This window comes from Nannizzia gypsea, genomic scaffold, assembly GCF_000150975.2.
Source record: "Nannizzia gypsea CBS 118893 supercont1.1 genomic scaffold, whole genome shotgun sequence".
In the NCBI taxonomy this organism is placed as follows: domain Eukaryota; kingdom Fungi; phylum Ascomycota; class Eurotiomycetes; order Onygenales; family Arthrodermataceae; genus Nannizzia; species Nannizzia gypsea.
Genome location: NW_003345201.1, coordinates 4,925,347 through 4,938,608, shown reverse-complemented (window position 1 = coordinate 4,938,608; position 13,262 = coordinate 4,925,347). Strand labels below are relative to the sequence as shown.

The 13,262-nt window shown below is 46.8% G+C and overlaps 5 protein-coding genes across 5 annotated transcripts; 2 read left to right on the top strand and 3 right to left on the bottom strand.

The window, feature by feature from the left end:
* Positions 1-1,144: 1,144 nt before the first annotated feature.
* Positions 1,145-2,820, top strand: MGYG_01808 (nicotinic Acid transporter; the record flags this gene model as incomplete). Its single annotated transcript, XM_003177696.1, has 3 exons — positions 1,145-1,370; positions 1,428-1,490; positions 1,562-2,820. The coding sequence occupies 3 exons, from the start codon at positions 1,145-1,147 to the stop codon at positions 2,818-2,820; spliced, it is 1,548 nt and encodes a 515-aa protein (XP_003177744.1).
* Positions 2,821-3,368: 548 nt separating this feature from the next.
* Positions 3,369-4,178, top strand: MGYG_01807 (PEP phosphonomutase; the record flags this gene model as incomplete). Its single annotated transcript, XM_003177695.1, has 1 exon — positions 3,369-4,178. One exon carries the CDS (start codon positions 3,369-3,371, stop codon positions 4,176-4,178), a length of 810 nt encoding a protein of 269 aa, XP_003177743.1.
* Positions 4,179-4,346: 168 nt separating this feature from the next.
* On the bottom strand, positions 4,347-5,742 carry MGYG_01806 (hypothetical protein; the record flags this gene model as incomplete). Its single annotated transcript, XM_003177694.1, has 5 exons — positions 4,347-4,375; positions 4,507-5,113; positions 5,271-5,415; positions 5,474-5,556; positions 5,608-5,742. The coding sequence occupies 5 exons, from the start codon at positions 5,740-5,742 to the stop codon at positions 4,347-4,349; spliced, it is 999 nt and encodes a 332-aa protein (XP_003177742.1).
* Positions 5,743-6,398: 656 nt separating this feature from the next.
* On the bottom strand, positions 6,399-8,226 carry MGYG_01805 (polyamine transporter TPO5; the record flags this gene model as incomplete). Its single annotated transcript, XM_003177693.1, has 4 exons — positions 6,399-7,350; positions 7,437-7,923; positions 7,963-7,997; positions 8,087-8,226. 4 exons carry the CDS (start codon positions 8,224-8,226, stop codon positions 6,399-6,401), a joined length of 1,614 nt encoding a protein of 537 aa, XP_003177741.1.
* A 1,926-nt stretch (positions 8,227-10,152) lies between these two features.
* Positions 10,153-12,359, bottom strand: MGYG_01804 (ubiquitin-conjugating enzyme family protein; the record flags this gene model as incomplete). The annotated part of the gene is made up of 3 exons (XM_003177692.1): positions 10,153-10,568; positions 10,659-10,765; positions 10,834-12,359. 3 exons carry the CDS (start codon positions 12,357-12,359, stop codon positions 10,153-10,155), a joined length of 2,049 nt encoding a protein of 682 aa, XP_003177740.1.
* Positions 12,360-13,262: the final 903 nt, after the last annotated feature.

Here is a 13,262-nt window from a genome sequence, read left to right as displayed (position 1 = left end):
GCCAACACATCTCACAGCAGCAAGGTATTAGCATCCATTACTCCGTATATTATACCCATATTTACTGTCCCCTAAGCAGCCTGACTCGCAAAACCTTGAAACCCATCCCGCTGCCCTCTCACCTTGATACACGGGATGTTCAGCCACCTACGCTAATAGTAGTCGATAAAGCTTGATATTCTTGCATCTGGAGGGATCAAAGAGCACGCTCAGATGCTGAGATAGGCTGGTTCTTGGGTGTTACCTTGTCTTCTTGGAGGGAGTGGCACACATGCATCCCCTAGCCACGGGATGACAAACGGGCTATCATGGGTATAGTTGAGATTCCTAACTGTAATCGTTGAATACTGATAATATCCTATTTGTTCATGCACACTTTTTACCTGGCCAAGAGTCACAGGAGACGAATATATTCGTTTTCAATTCATGACTCGCAATGCAGTGTACCTGGGCTTATTTGGTGTAGGGACCAGCTTTTCTTCCCCTGCATACCCTGGATATCGAGAGATACTCGCAGAAAAACGTGAGATCGGGCTAGTTCAGAGTAGCTGTACTACCTCTTAAAATTGAATGACGGGAAACGAGACAGCTAATTTATTCGACCTATCCTCTTCCCAGTAATCTGCTTTACCTTCTGCTGTCCAACCTTCGTGGTAATTAGGTTATCCAATCTATGGGCACTTTGAGAACTTTATCTATAATAGAAATTATCTATTCCAAGGTCTCTAAGAATTAAAATAACATACTTCTCTTTACTATCGTCAATGGTATAGTCAGAGTACGCCTCTTCAAAGAATCATATGCGTGGCTTCAATTTTCTATTCTTAGTCTGTCTTCTTGAAAACTCAGGGCTATAAGAGCGAAAGCTACAATGGGCGGATAGGCTCTATAAACAAGTTCTTTACATTGATAGCCTATCCAATCTGGAACAATGATGTCTGACAATGGCTCATGTCAAGACTGGAATATCAGTTGGGTCTTCCAACAAACTATGTAACAAACAAAATGGTATCAACCTTCTTTTCAGGACCACCACCCACCTCCTGGACCAGAGATACTCTTGTCAATCAGGCTTCTTCGCTAAGCCACCTCTTATTCTCCCAAAATATCATCGTCCCTATGTGAGCTAGAGAGAACGTCATAAATGGCCGATACTATGCCGTCCAGACACAGCCCCAGAGCAGAAAACATTGAGTCAGCCAGCCACTGCTACACTGAGAAAAGCTGTGAGACCTCAGCCAAGCATGGCCCTACCGCAGGTGATGATGATAATAGAGGTGATACAACGGCCTATGTCGCTGAACGGGAAGAAGAAGGGGCACTCTGTTTTCGGTTAGATATCCGGCTTCTGCCTGTGCTGGCGTTGATGTGTATGTTTGCTACTACCTCTGTTTACTCTGCGAGCGAAGGCCAACTGACCGAGACAGATCTTTTTAACGCACTGGATAAAGCAAACATCGGAAATGCGCAGACCAACGGGCTCAGCAACGGTACATATTTCACTACTATCATCAAGTACTTACCTTCGTTTTCTCAGAACTGACCTATTGAGTGTTGATAGATCTCGGTTTCGCAGATGGAGAATACAACTTATTGCTGTCGATATTCTTCATACCTTATGTTATTTTCGCGCCTCCAATTGCCATGCTGGGCAAGAAATACGGTCCCGCTCGCGTCCTACCAATATGCATGTTCTGTTTTGGATCCCTGACTCTTCTCTCTGCTGCCACCCGCAACTTCGGTGGTCTGTTTGCCATCCGCTGGCTATTGGGGATGTCTGAATCAGCCTTTCTCCCTCTAGTTATCTATTATCTGACAACCTTCTATCGGCGGGGAGAGCTAGCACGGCGCCTCGCCATATTTTATGCTGCGTCGAACATAGCAAACGCATTTTCCGGTTTGCTTGCGTTTGCGGTATTCCAACTCCCCAGCACAAAGTTGGAAGGATGGCGTTATCTTTTTCTTATCGAGGGAGCATGCACAGTATGCTTCTCAATATTCGCTTTCTGGTATCTTCCTCGGACGCCAGCTGAGGCAAGGTTCCTCAATGCAGACGAAAAGGCTCTCGCATTCCATCGAATACAGGTCGACTCATCGTCTGTTGTCAATGAAGAGTTTTCTTTCTGGGATGCACTTGGGATATTGAGACAGCCAGCTTCATACTGCTTTATCCTAATTGAGATCTGCATCGGTGTTCCTTTGCAATCTGTCGCTTTGTTTTTACCCCAGATTATACAGAGACTGGGTTACGGAACAGTAAAAACGAACCTTTACACAGTGGCACCAAATTGTACTGGGGCAGTCATGCTTCTCATCCTAGCCTTTTGCTCAGATGCCACTAGACTGCGCTCGCCGTTCATCGTTTTGGGTTTCCTCCTCAGCTTCAGCGGATTCATGATCTATGCCTCAATTGACGATATCAAGAACAACATACAGCTCGCCTATTTTGGCGCGTTCATGATGACATGGGGCACTTCTGCACCTTCGGTGCTGCTAAGTACATGGTACAACAACAATGTTGCTCATGAGGGGCGCCGCATCTTGCTCACCTCCGTGGGTGTCTCGTTGGCCAATCTCATGGGGTTAGTGAGCAGCAACATCTTCCGTGAGAAGGACAAACCAAAATATGAGCCAGCATTAGTCACCACCGCTGTCTTTGGTGCAACCGGTGCCTGCATTACTCTTCTTCTCGGCCTCTACATGGCATGGGATAATCTGCGGCGTAACCGCCGAGCTGGCCACAAAACGTCAGCGAGGGATGTGCCGACAAAGAGACTGCAAGACGGGCCAGGAGCGGAAGAGTTTCGGTGGATCTTATAAGGCCTTCTCGTTTTTGAAGATCTCTCGACAAGTCTCGGGCCATCTAACGCATCACAACATCCTCTCATGACCCCTCTGCTCCTCGTATTATTGATGTTTGATGTTGAAATTGCCGAAAAAGAAAGCAAAAAACCAATTAAAGGCCCTTGTCCCACGTGATATCGCGTCCCATTCGCGTTCCACTTTTTAACTGCTTCAGCCACGTCGGTTTCTGCAGGGAAACGAACACAAGGGCGCGAGAAGAAGGAGAACGAGACGGACGGCGGTGGAGGGATATGAGAGTGAAGAGAAAAAGAGGTGCCGAGTTCCGGTGATGTGGAGGCCGCGTGAGTCACCTCTGTTGATCATTTGTTGCTGCAGATAATATCAGATGGATGAGAGCGTCGGCAACGCGGCTGCCTTAAGCATAAATAGACCCATCATCCTTTGATTGAAGATGGCTCCTTGTTTGTACTCAATTGACAAAATCACTTGAATCCTTTGTTTCCAAAAGAGGCTCTAAAAAAAGATACCACCCCATCTCCCCCATATTATTTATGCCCGCAGCGATGTCCCAGAACGATCGTGCACTCTTCCTTCGGAGCCTTCATAAGAAAGGCGACCCACTGGTTCTCTGCAATGTCTATGATGGTCGAACAGCAGACATTGTCCTTAGTCACAAGGGGAGCAACGGTGAACATTCAGCAAAGGCTTTGGCAACCAGCAGTTTCGCCGTGGCAGCAGTACACGGGAAGCCAGACGAAGAACTTGAACCAGAGATGCTTGCCATGGCGGCCAAAGATATTGTTGGTGTCATTAACCGTCACATATCAGCCAGAGACAATAAAGACCCCATCCCACTTTCCGTCGACATGCGTGACGGATGGGGAGACAGACTCGAGGAGACAATCACATCACTCATTGAAGCTGGTGTGGTAGGATGCAACCTCGAGGATGAAGATAATGAAACGGGAAAGTGCATGCCTTTAGCTCAAGCCGTGGACCGTGTTAAAAGAGTCATGGCTAAGGCAGCCGAGCTTGGTGTCCCTGATTTCGTCATTAATGCGCGAACGGATGTCTTGGGGCACGGTGGGACAATAGAAGAAGCTATCTCAAGGGGCAAGGCCTTCCTGGAGGCCGGTGCGTTTTGTGTCTTCGTCTGGGGTGGTAATCATGGGCGTGGAGTGTCAAAGGAGGAAGGGCAGATGTGTGTTGATGCATTCGATGGACTTTGGAATGCGAGATTGAAGACCGGGCCAGGTTATTTGACCGTGAAAGAGTTGACTGATATGGGAGTTAGAAGGGTCAGCTTGGGAAAGGAGTTGGGTGATATCGCGATGGATGCGTATCGTGCTGCCATGGAGAAGGTTTTGGCTTGAGAACGCCTTGCTCCAATGGAGAATGCTGGACATTTTACTGCTTATACAGTACCTAGTTATTCGCGAAGGAAGGCTGTGCAATAGTGAAAAGCTTCACAGTAATAATGTGTACTTGCAAATAATCCATGAGAACAACTGTATGTATTTCCTATTTTCTCTGCAGGGCATCTAAATATACTGGTTCTGCTTGGGTGGAACTAGAAAATAGCTGTTGAATTCGACCTGGTACTCACTCCAGCTGAATATCACCAAGGGTTAGCTAGGAGGGGATCTTTTCCGAAGAGGAACGGGGAATAGAACAATATAAAAGGGTGTTTGTGTAACTCACCTGGAACATTAAAAGGGGCACTTGTCAGGAAGAAAAACCAACGACCGGTCTCACGACATTTCTTCGCAAGTCTCTCGAGATCCCACATCTCACCAAGTGGCATCCCCCACAAGGCCAGTATGTATTCATGCAGATAGTACGATACGGGGGTTGGCCAGCGCTCAAAGGCCGGTGCGTCCCCGGCAACAGCCGCAAAGTAACAATCATGCAGCCAGTCGAGCATATCATCTTCTTGTGCAACACCAGCGTACTTTTGTCCATCGCCTGGCCCGGCAGAGTGTGGCCGGAGAGCAAGAGCCTCGCGCTCTTCCGGACTGCGTTCGTGATAGCTTTCAACCCACCCTGATCGGATCAGTAGGATGTCGCCAACTTTTATATCTCCACCTTGGGCTTCTGGTCGGATATCGATGCCTTGAGCTTTCCCACACTTGACAAGCTCCTCGTAAGTAATGGCATGTGGGGTATAAGGGTCATAATCGATCCCGTTGGCTTTTGCATAGGATCGATAGTCGAGCAGAACTCCTCGGCCAGTAATACCGTGCTCGGCCCAGTGATGTATACTGCATTTATGATTGGCATTTGGTCCTTTTATGTCTTCCCCTTTTGTCTATTTGTAGAGTTTAGTGGTCGTATCGTTAATATTATTGGGAGAGGGTATACTCACGCCGTTATAAAAACTGGCAGAAGCCAGGTGAGCAAACTGATGGGGAAAAACTCATTAGGCCAGGGTATCTTATACATCTAAGGAGATGAACGGCACTCACATGTCGAAATCCGTCCCACTGTGTCCCAAACTGGGTATTTAATTCGTATAAGTCGTCATATGCAATGCCTTCGACAATCGTCTTGATAGTATGCACGAACTTCTCTCGGGCGAAGCCTGGAGTCTCCGGAACGTTGAACGGTAGACTATTCTACAGCATTATTTCACTTTATCCTTCGTATATACCGCATTTCAGACACTCACTCTAGAGGAATAACTTCTCCAGTTTTGATTTCTGCGGCCGCTGCCTTGACACGAGTTGGAGTGAGCAGGTTCAATCTTCCAATCTATGATACTGTTAGTATTATACTATACAAAAGTAATGGCAATACACCCACATTGTCATCCTTACCCCAGACCCAGGCAGCGCCTTTAGGAGCTCCAGGGATATTAGGAAGGTTTTTGCGGGTAGGGAATTTGGTATTGTTTGGATCCCATGGTAGGTCATTTGAAGGCTTAGAACCTGATTCCATGATGCCGGTTATTTGGGAGACTCTTTCGCGGATTGGCATGTAGAGGCGCTCAGGTTTCTGTGAATATTCTTCCTCTTAAGAAGTAAACGGCCGTAGAATAGAACAGTGACGGGAGACAGGAGCTGTCTGCATGATATAAGAGCTGCTGTTCGGTACTCGGCTGCCCCCACAATTTGATTCGGCGTTGAATACCCGAGGACACAGACATGGCGCTTCTCCTTTGATACATATACGTGTCAGAAAGAGTAAGCTAAGTGGAGTTTATTTGCCCCTTTCCAGGGTCTGGAGGCGGACGGGAGAGGTGTTGGTGTGTGCTATATAGTGGAGGAATAAGATATGCATAGTAACTATTAATGTCGTACAGGGGCTTAAGAAAGCCGCGGCTCGCTCGTCGGCTTCAGCAACCCCTGCCAACCAAGACACACCACAGCATTTTATCTCCGCGGTGCTAATACCGTTAGAGCTTTCGGTCTCCATCATACAAATGGTTGGACGAGATATAAAAGCGTGAAATGGACATTTAAGGGGGTGTATGACTGTTAGATATTTTCCTCTAATTCTTATTTTCTAGGAGCGCTGGCGAATCACTATATCATTAACTGGCGGCGATCAATGCAACATAATTAAATAGATAAATATTCTCTTCATTAACATTATCAACCTGACTTGGTTTGATGTTCCACATGCAGTTCCTCGGATTTTGGGTTATCCAAAGTCATAACTCCATCCTCCATATGAGGCACTGTTGCACCAGACAACACACCAGCTTCGTCTTTCCCGGCTTCATCCATAGACATCGGAGGGCCTGTAAACGCCTTACGTGCCCTAACAAAGTACCATACCACGCTGATAGTGGCAAACCCAGCGAATACAACACTAGCATAGTTCATACTGGAAGGCGTGACTGGCAAGGACACTGGGAGACAGAAAAGAAAGGTAGAGAAACATATCCAACATATGGTGGTCATGTTTATCAAGTATCCGAATTTCCCTAGCGAGAAAGGCGCATTCTTGAACATTTTTCGACGGCGGATGAGGGAGATCAGAATTGGTAAGCCATAAGACGTTGAGAGGCAGATGGTAGCCACACCGGTGAAGGAGTTGAATGCTGCAGCAGAGCCAAAGTAGATCAACCCGAGGAGACAATCCACTAAAGTAGAGAGAATAATTCCCCATAGCGGGACGCCAAAACGCTTACTTACCTGTTTCCAGATCCGAGACCCTGGGATAGCGCCATCACGAGCAAAGGCGTATGTGCAACGGCTTGCCGCCGTAAGGGCGCCAATTCCAGCAAATATCTGGATTCCCATGATTAAAAAGAGCATGCCAAAACCACCTGCTGCAGAGCCGGTGACAGTCTTGAACAAAAGGCCGATTGGCTGGCCATTAGCAACTGAAAGGAGCATTTTGACATCCGGGAGGACGAAGAGCAAGGTGATGAGGTACACCAGGCCGGTTATACCGGCTGCGACAACGGAAAGGACGATCGCCTTGGGGACTTCTCGGTGTGGATTCTGCGTTTCTTCGCACATGGCTGCAACCATCCCATAGCCAGTCAGTGTGTAAGCGGGTTGCAGTAAACCGACGAAAAACGCCCATCCCGTCGGCCTAGTTTTGGTCAAATGAAATGTCAGATATAATGAGCCACAATCAACTGTCTAAAAAGGAGCAAAGAGAAGTGCGTGCATAGTTACCATCCACTAGCAGACGCATCGTAGTGCGTAAAAACGAATTTCCCGCTCCTCCGATGATCAGACAAGGAGAGCAGGGTAACCATGATTATCAACACACTGGAGGCAGTCCAAAAGATGCATATTTTATTGATGAGATCGAGATATCGCGATCCAAAGATATTTACCAATGCGCACACAAGCATTACAGCCCAGAACGTCAAGATCGTCTGCCACTGATTCGGCACGAAGTCCTCCTTCCAGAGCGAAATCGCACTCAAAATCAACTGGCCCCCAGAGAAGTTGATGCTCAGCGTTACCGTCCAATTTCCCACAAGAGTCAGCCAGCCGTCAATGAAGGACATCAACGGCGCCCACTCGCGGGTGGACAGCATCGCGCTCCAATAGTACACGCCTCCAGCAGTCGGGTATACGGAGCAGATCTCGGCGAGTGAGGCTGCGATGGCGATCGAAATTAGAGTGACAGCCACCCAGCCCCATATTATAGTAACTGATTGCCCGTCAGTTAGAGTAATATATAGCGTCGTACTCAGCCCAAAGGGAGCTGCCATGATAGCGAAAGACCTATGTCACTCGAGGCAAGCCAGTTAGCTGGGGGAATCGCATGGCAGTGTGAAATAGAAAAGACGGCGAGGATGGATGAGAGCACATACAGTCCGAGAACGCTCATCATCCCCAGGTTTCGAGGAAGCTCGCTCTTATATCCCATCTTCGCTAAGGCAGCGTTCGCAGTTGCGTCCTCAGACGCCCTCCGTGTCCTCCCTCCATCCTCCTCCACCGGCGCTTTCGTCATCTTCTGGGGAGGGCAGAACGGTCAAGCAGGCTGGTTAACTGGGTGTTCCATGGATGGAGAGAGCAAGGTGTGGGAGCAGTGCGCCAGACGATGCGAGCGGCTTGGAGGAGGAGGAGGAGAGGAAAGAGATGCTCGCCTGCTCCTCCTCAAGGGCTCCTCTTTACCGGCTCGGTAAAAACCCGGGGTTGTTGGTTTTTCTTCGCTTCGTTTTTGCCAGCTCCAGGGATGAGGCCTGCAGCTGAGTTAACAGGCTGCTTATTTTATTCCCAACCCCACAGCTACAACCTGGCTACGTCCGACCAACACTGTTTTAAGAGAAGCACAGAAGGCGATTCAGACCTGGCTATGGTGAAATGTTATTATTTGTTGCTGTTGTTAACTAGTTAATGGTCCCAGCCTTTTGAATTCCCCTTCCCTCCGTGCCTCCAGCCCGGTCGGAAGATAACAAGATACGAGCATTCGTATAGCCAACAGAGTTGCCGAGGAGTGGCGGCATCGTATGGAGAACTTTGAGGTCACATAATTCTTTGGCAAATGACAAGGAAAAGGGCGATACGCAGATGTCCGGTCACATTTGAATGACAACAGGGTGCGACTTAAGATCGATTATTCCTGGCTCCTGTTGTTGCGCTGACCGCCAACGTCTCTGACCACCGCATGAAGAAGACTTGCTTCAGTGCTTCTGGGTTTCCTTGTGCTGAAGTGGGCGTTCTAATACTAGGTAGTATTAGCCGTGGAGTACACGCTTAATATGCAGAAGAGATCACCTACTGAGCAGCTGTTTCTTCATGTTATGGCGCATGTTACAGATATCCAGCGCTACTGTGAAAAGTGAAGATAATAATCCGACTAGGCTCATGGCGGTGGTGGCGAGCGTCAAATAATCGTCGTCGCCTTGGTAAATTTTAATGAAATATCCCAGAAGTATAGAAAACCACATAAATGTCATAGATAAGGAACAGTATAGAATCTGTTTATCTCTACTTGACACCTCCATTGTAGGTAGCGAAACTTCGGGTGAAGGATCGAATGTCAGAGCAATTTAAAAGCAGGATATGACGGTGATAGGCGCGTATACTTCGTTCATCGGCGGTGGTAAGCAGGATATGTAACTAAGAGTAAATAATACTGCAGTTATCACTAAGGAACGGTTGATAGTGTTGTTATATAGACAGTAGGGGGTAGATGCTTTAATTTCTCTGTTTGCTTAAGAAGAAAGAGAAGCTGGGAAAGGGAGGCTAGGCTGCATGATGGTTTCAGTAGCCACTGCTTGAATGAAGTCTCATCTCAAAAAACCAACTAACAAAACAGAATCCACGTTAACGGCATCTTGCTAGCCTCTCGGAATCAGACAGGAGAGAGAAATGAAGAAAAAGAAGTAAAGATGACCCCCAGAATTCCCATGGCCATTTACCTACCTATAAAGAAAATTGAAAAGGCTGGAAAGCAAAGTAAATACGGAGTATAGACACCATCATATTATCATCAAAGGTATCTTTTCAACTTGCTGGACCACTAACTAAACTACCAGATGTTCTTTTTATCTCAGCCCTTTTGATAATTATTTAACTTTAAAGATAAATTGTTAAAGTTATCAGCCCCACAACCCTATTTTTTTGTGGGTATTTTCCATAAATGGACTAGTGCTGTAGTTAGTTTATCTTGCTACAAGCACCAAAATCTGACGAAACATTTAGACGTTTTGCATTAAAAAGGATCAAAAGAATCTCAGATCAGTAATAATACTTATACTCAAGATGTCGTCTGCTATGCTTCAAATTTGGGCAAATTTTTAGATAACCTAGTGTCAAATTATATGTATTAGTCAGCCTCGCTACGCCTACATTTGGCCGCGCACAGATATCTCAATCAAATCATCGATCTCCGTTTGACACCTAGTTATCAAAGACTACCAGTTTCATCCAGTCAATGTCGGTTGATATCCTCTATCGCTAATTTTAACTCCTGGACAATACCTCGAAATTTGAGCACTGGGCTTTCTTTCTCCCACTTGTCCACCTTTGCCAATATATTTGATTTGTTATACTTGAAATGCGCTCGAATCTCCCTTTGCCAGATTCCATGTCGATGCCTGGGCTGTGTCAACCAGTTTAACATCCCAGCAGTGACTATCTGGGGCTGAATCTTCTGCACGTATCGCTGGGCGCGTATATCAGCCATTGTGCCCACTGCACTGGTGTAGGCCGGCTCATTACGCCAGGGGTCTTCTGTGAAAATCATCGCTTGAATGCTAATTAGCACGGACAATATTGTTGACTTGCCTGGTTGACATTGCGCCGCAGCATCTCCATCACGCCATGTCCCGAGAAGCGAGAGACATACTACTCAAGCGTTAGCCTTATATCCACTAGCTTTCTTCTAGTTGACGGATTCTCTGTAAGAGTAAATTCCGTCGACATTTCCTAACCTACCTTTGCCATCTGGGTGGAGATTTGGGTTAATTGTTTTACCGACAGCTGTCCTGCAATGCACTTGTGAAGGCTGATTCGGGTACGCTGAAGTACAAAACAAATCAAAGCTAGCCGCCGTCAGTTCCTGTTTCGAAGTTATATGCTTGCTATAATCGGGGTTATGGTCAGGGCTTACTCAAAGAGCGCATATCCATATGGGCTATCGGGGGGCCCCATTATGAGACATTTCATCACATCCGGCCGACTTTCACTAATTTTGACAAAGATCCCAATTGGTAAAGATGTTGACATGTTAGCTAACTCAGTCACCAGCCGTTTGATTCGGCCCGGGCTAGAATACGTCATAGCTATAGCTTTACTATAGTATGCATGAGTCCGGTCAAAGATTCCCTCATTTCGGGATACCCCATGCTCCTGGTGAAAAGATTCCCACTTTTCCTGGGGACTTACTCTTGAACGTATCTCAGAACTGTCCTGATCTGCTGATATGATAGTATAAAGCGAAAGAATGCTCTCACAACAGAAAAGAAGATTCTCTCCGCTTCTTGTGTAAAGATCTTGACTTTCGGCAGATTCAAGGACAATACTGCTTTGTCGTGCTAGCTGTTTTAACCTCTCGCCAACCGAAGCGATTTTTTCTCCCAGTATGAGTGGGGGACTACCATGCTGATGTAACTTCGGTAAAGAAAGGATTTCAAGGCCGGGGGTTTGTTGTTTATAATATCGAGCACATTTGACAAGGTCGATTAACTCTGTATGTGAACTCAGCTTCGAAACAAGGCCAAATGCTGCTTTATACACATGACTGCGCTTCGTTACGTCGTCTAGGGAATCGTTTCTCAGTAAGTCCGCAACCTTGTCCAAAAGCAATCCAAGCTGTAACATTGCATGAAGTTCAGCAGGGAGATTCTTGTTTCTAGACCCAGGGATCATCCGAGCAACGAAGTCGAATACCTTGCCTACGAACTCGTCTTCTTTTTCACCACTGCCGTGAAATTGCAACGGCCTATTTGAATATACCGGCGGAAACCCTGGCCCATCATAAAAGAAGGTTGCAAAGGGGTTATAATGGCCAGTGCGGTCATCTGCATACCCGATACCCCTGGCATCTTGTGTCTTTCGATTGTTTGGGCTATGACTAACCCTAGCTAGGGATTGCTTACTCTCTGTCGTTGGCGAGGATGCCTGCCAGCGTATCTCGACACAATCATATCTTGCCAACAGAAGCCATATCCCAAACAATCTCCCGTCACGGCAACACCAGTCTATGTAGTATCCGTCGATTTCAAGGGGATTTTTAGATTTCCGAACTTTGTTGCCGCAGCCAAGGCATGTCAGGTCTTTGCAACTAGAGCATGTCGCAGCACAAAGGTAACATCCTTTCGCGGGATTGCCTTGGGCCCCTTCAGACCAACGACGTACCCAGTCCCGGACAGAAAAGTTTTCTGTAATGTTTGATGCACATGAGTAGCATCTTATAGCCAAACGTGCGGCTAGGAACGACCGTACAGCGTCGATGTTTTGCTTGATATCCTCAGGGTGTTCCTTCAGCGCTGTGGGAGCTGACTCCTTGCCCCCGCCTCCGGTCGCCACACGATATTGATTTTCAAGTGGGTTATTCTTGTCGTTATTGCCAGGAGGGTCGTCGTTTTTACCGTTACCACCTCGGCGTCGAAAAATGGTGCCTTTGAGGAAGGACATCTTCAAATGGGGAACTATCAAATAATGAGGGCTGATGATAAGGGAGGTTTGGTAGAATGAGAGCGTTTTAGAAGAGGAAGGGAGGGTGATTTGAGGCAGGGGTTATGTTTTCAAGAGGAGGGATTTCCTTCTATTGTACTGTCACTAATCTCGGTCTCTCAAACAGAACTACCAATGGTGATACTAATGGTCAAGGTCCCTGTTCATCGTTCACTGTCCCTGTAAGTACTTGCTAGAGACTTTAAATTTAGATAAGTAAACCTAAGTCTTAGCTAAATTCCATAATATACGGTTAAACATTCCTGCACGCCCTATTTGATACCCTAGTTAATGTGTAAACACTTAGTTGAGCTGGTGTCCACGGCTAGATAAAACTGTTAGGCTTGCAGGGGATACTAAGTGCATTTACGGGTGAATTGCTTGAAGAAAATTTTATTGTTTTTTGGTGTGCCTTAAGAAACAGGCGCTTATTTTGACAAATCCCATTTCCTTCGCTGACGGCCTTAGACATCATCGTTACTGTGCTCCAATCCCCATATTACCGTTTCAGATTCATCCGGCAATGGATATGCGGAAGGCAGGAGAAACAGATGTAACAATGAAGAAGAACCACAAGCCAAGGAAGGGACATAGAATAAGCAAACAGGGTTTTGGGTGAAATGGGAGAGGTTCTAGGGTAAATCGGCGGAGAAATCAAACAGTGCGAACCAGCCAGAGAGGACGGGTGATGGATATAGCATCGCCGAGCCACCACGGATTTGCAGCGTGTGTGGCCACCGGCGAGTGGAGGATCAGTGGAAGGTAGGGGGTGTAGACCGTATGGAAAATACAACAGGAGTCATGGAAACAGGCTTTTTCTCTTTATTTTTGGGGGAAGAACATGGGCTTAGAGACTTTCGTGGG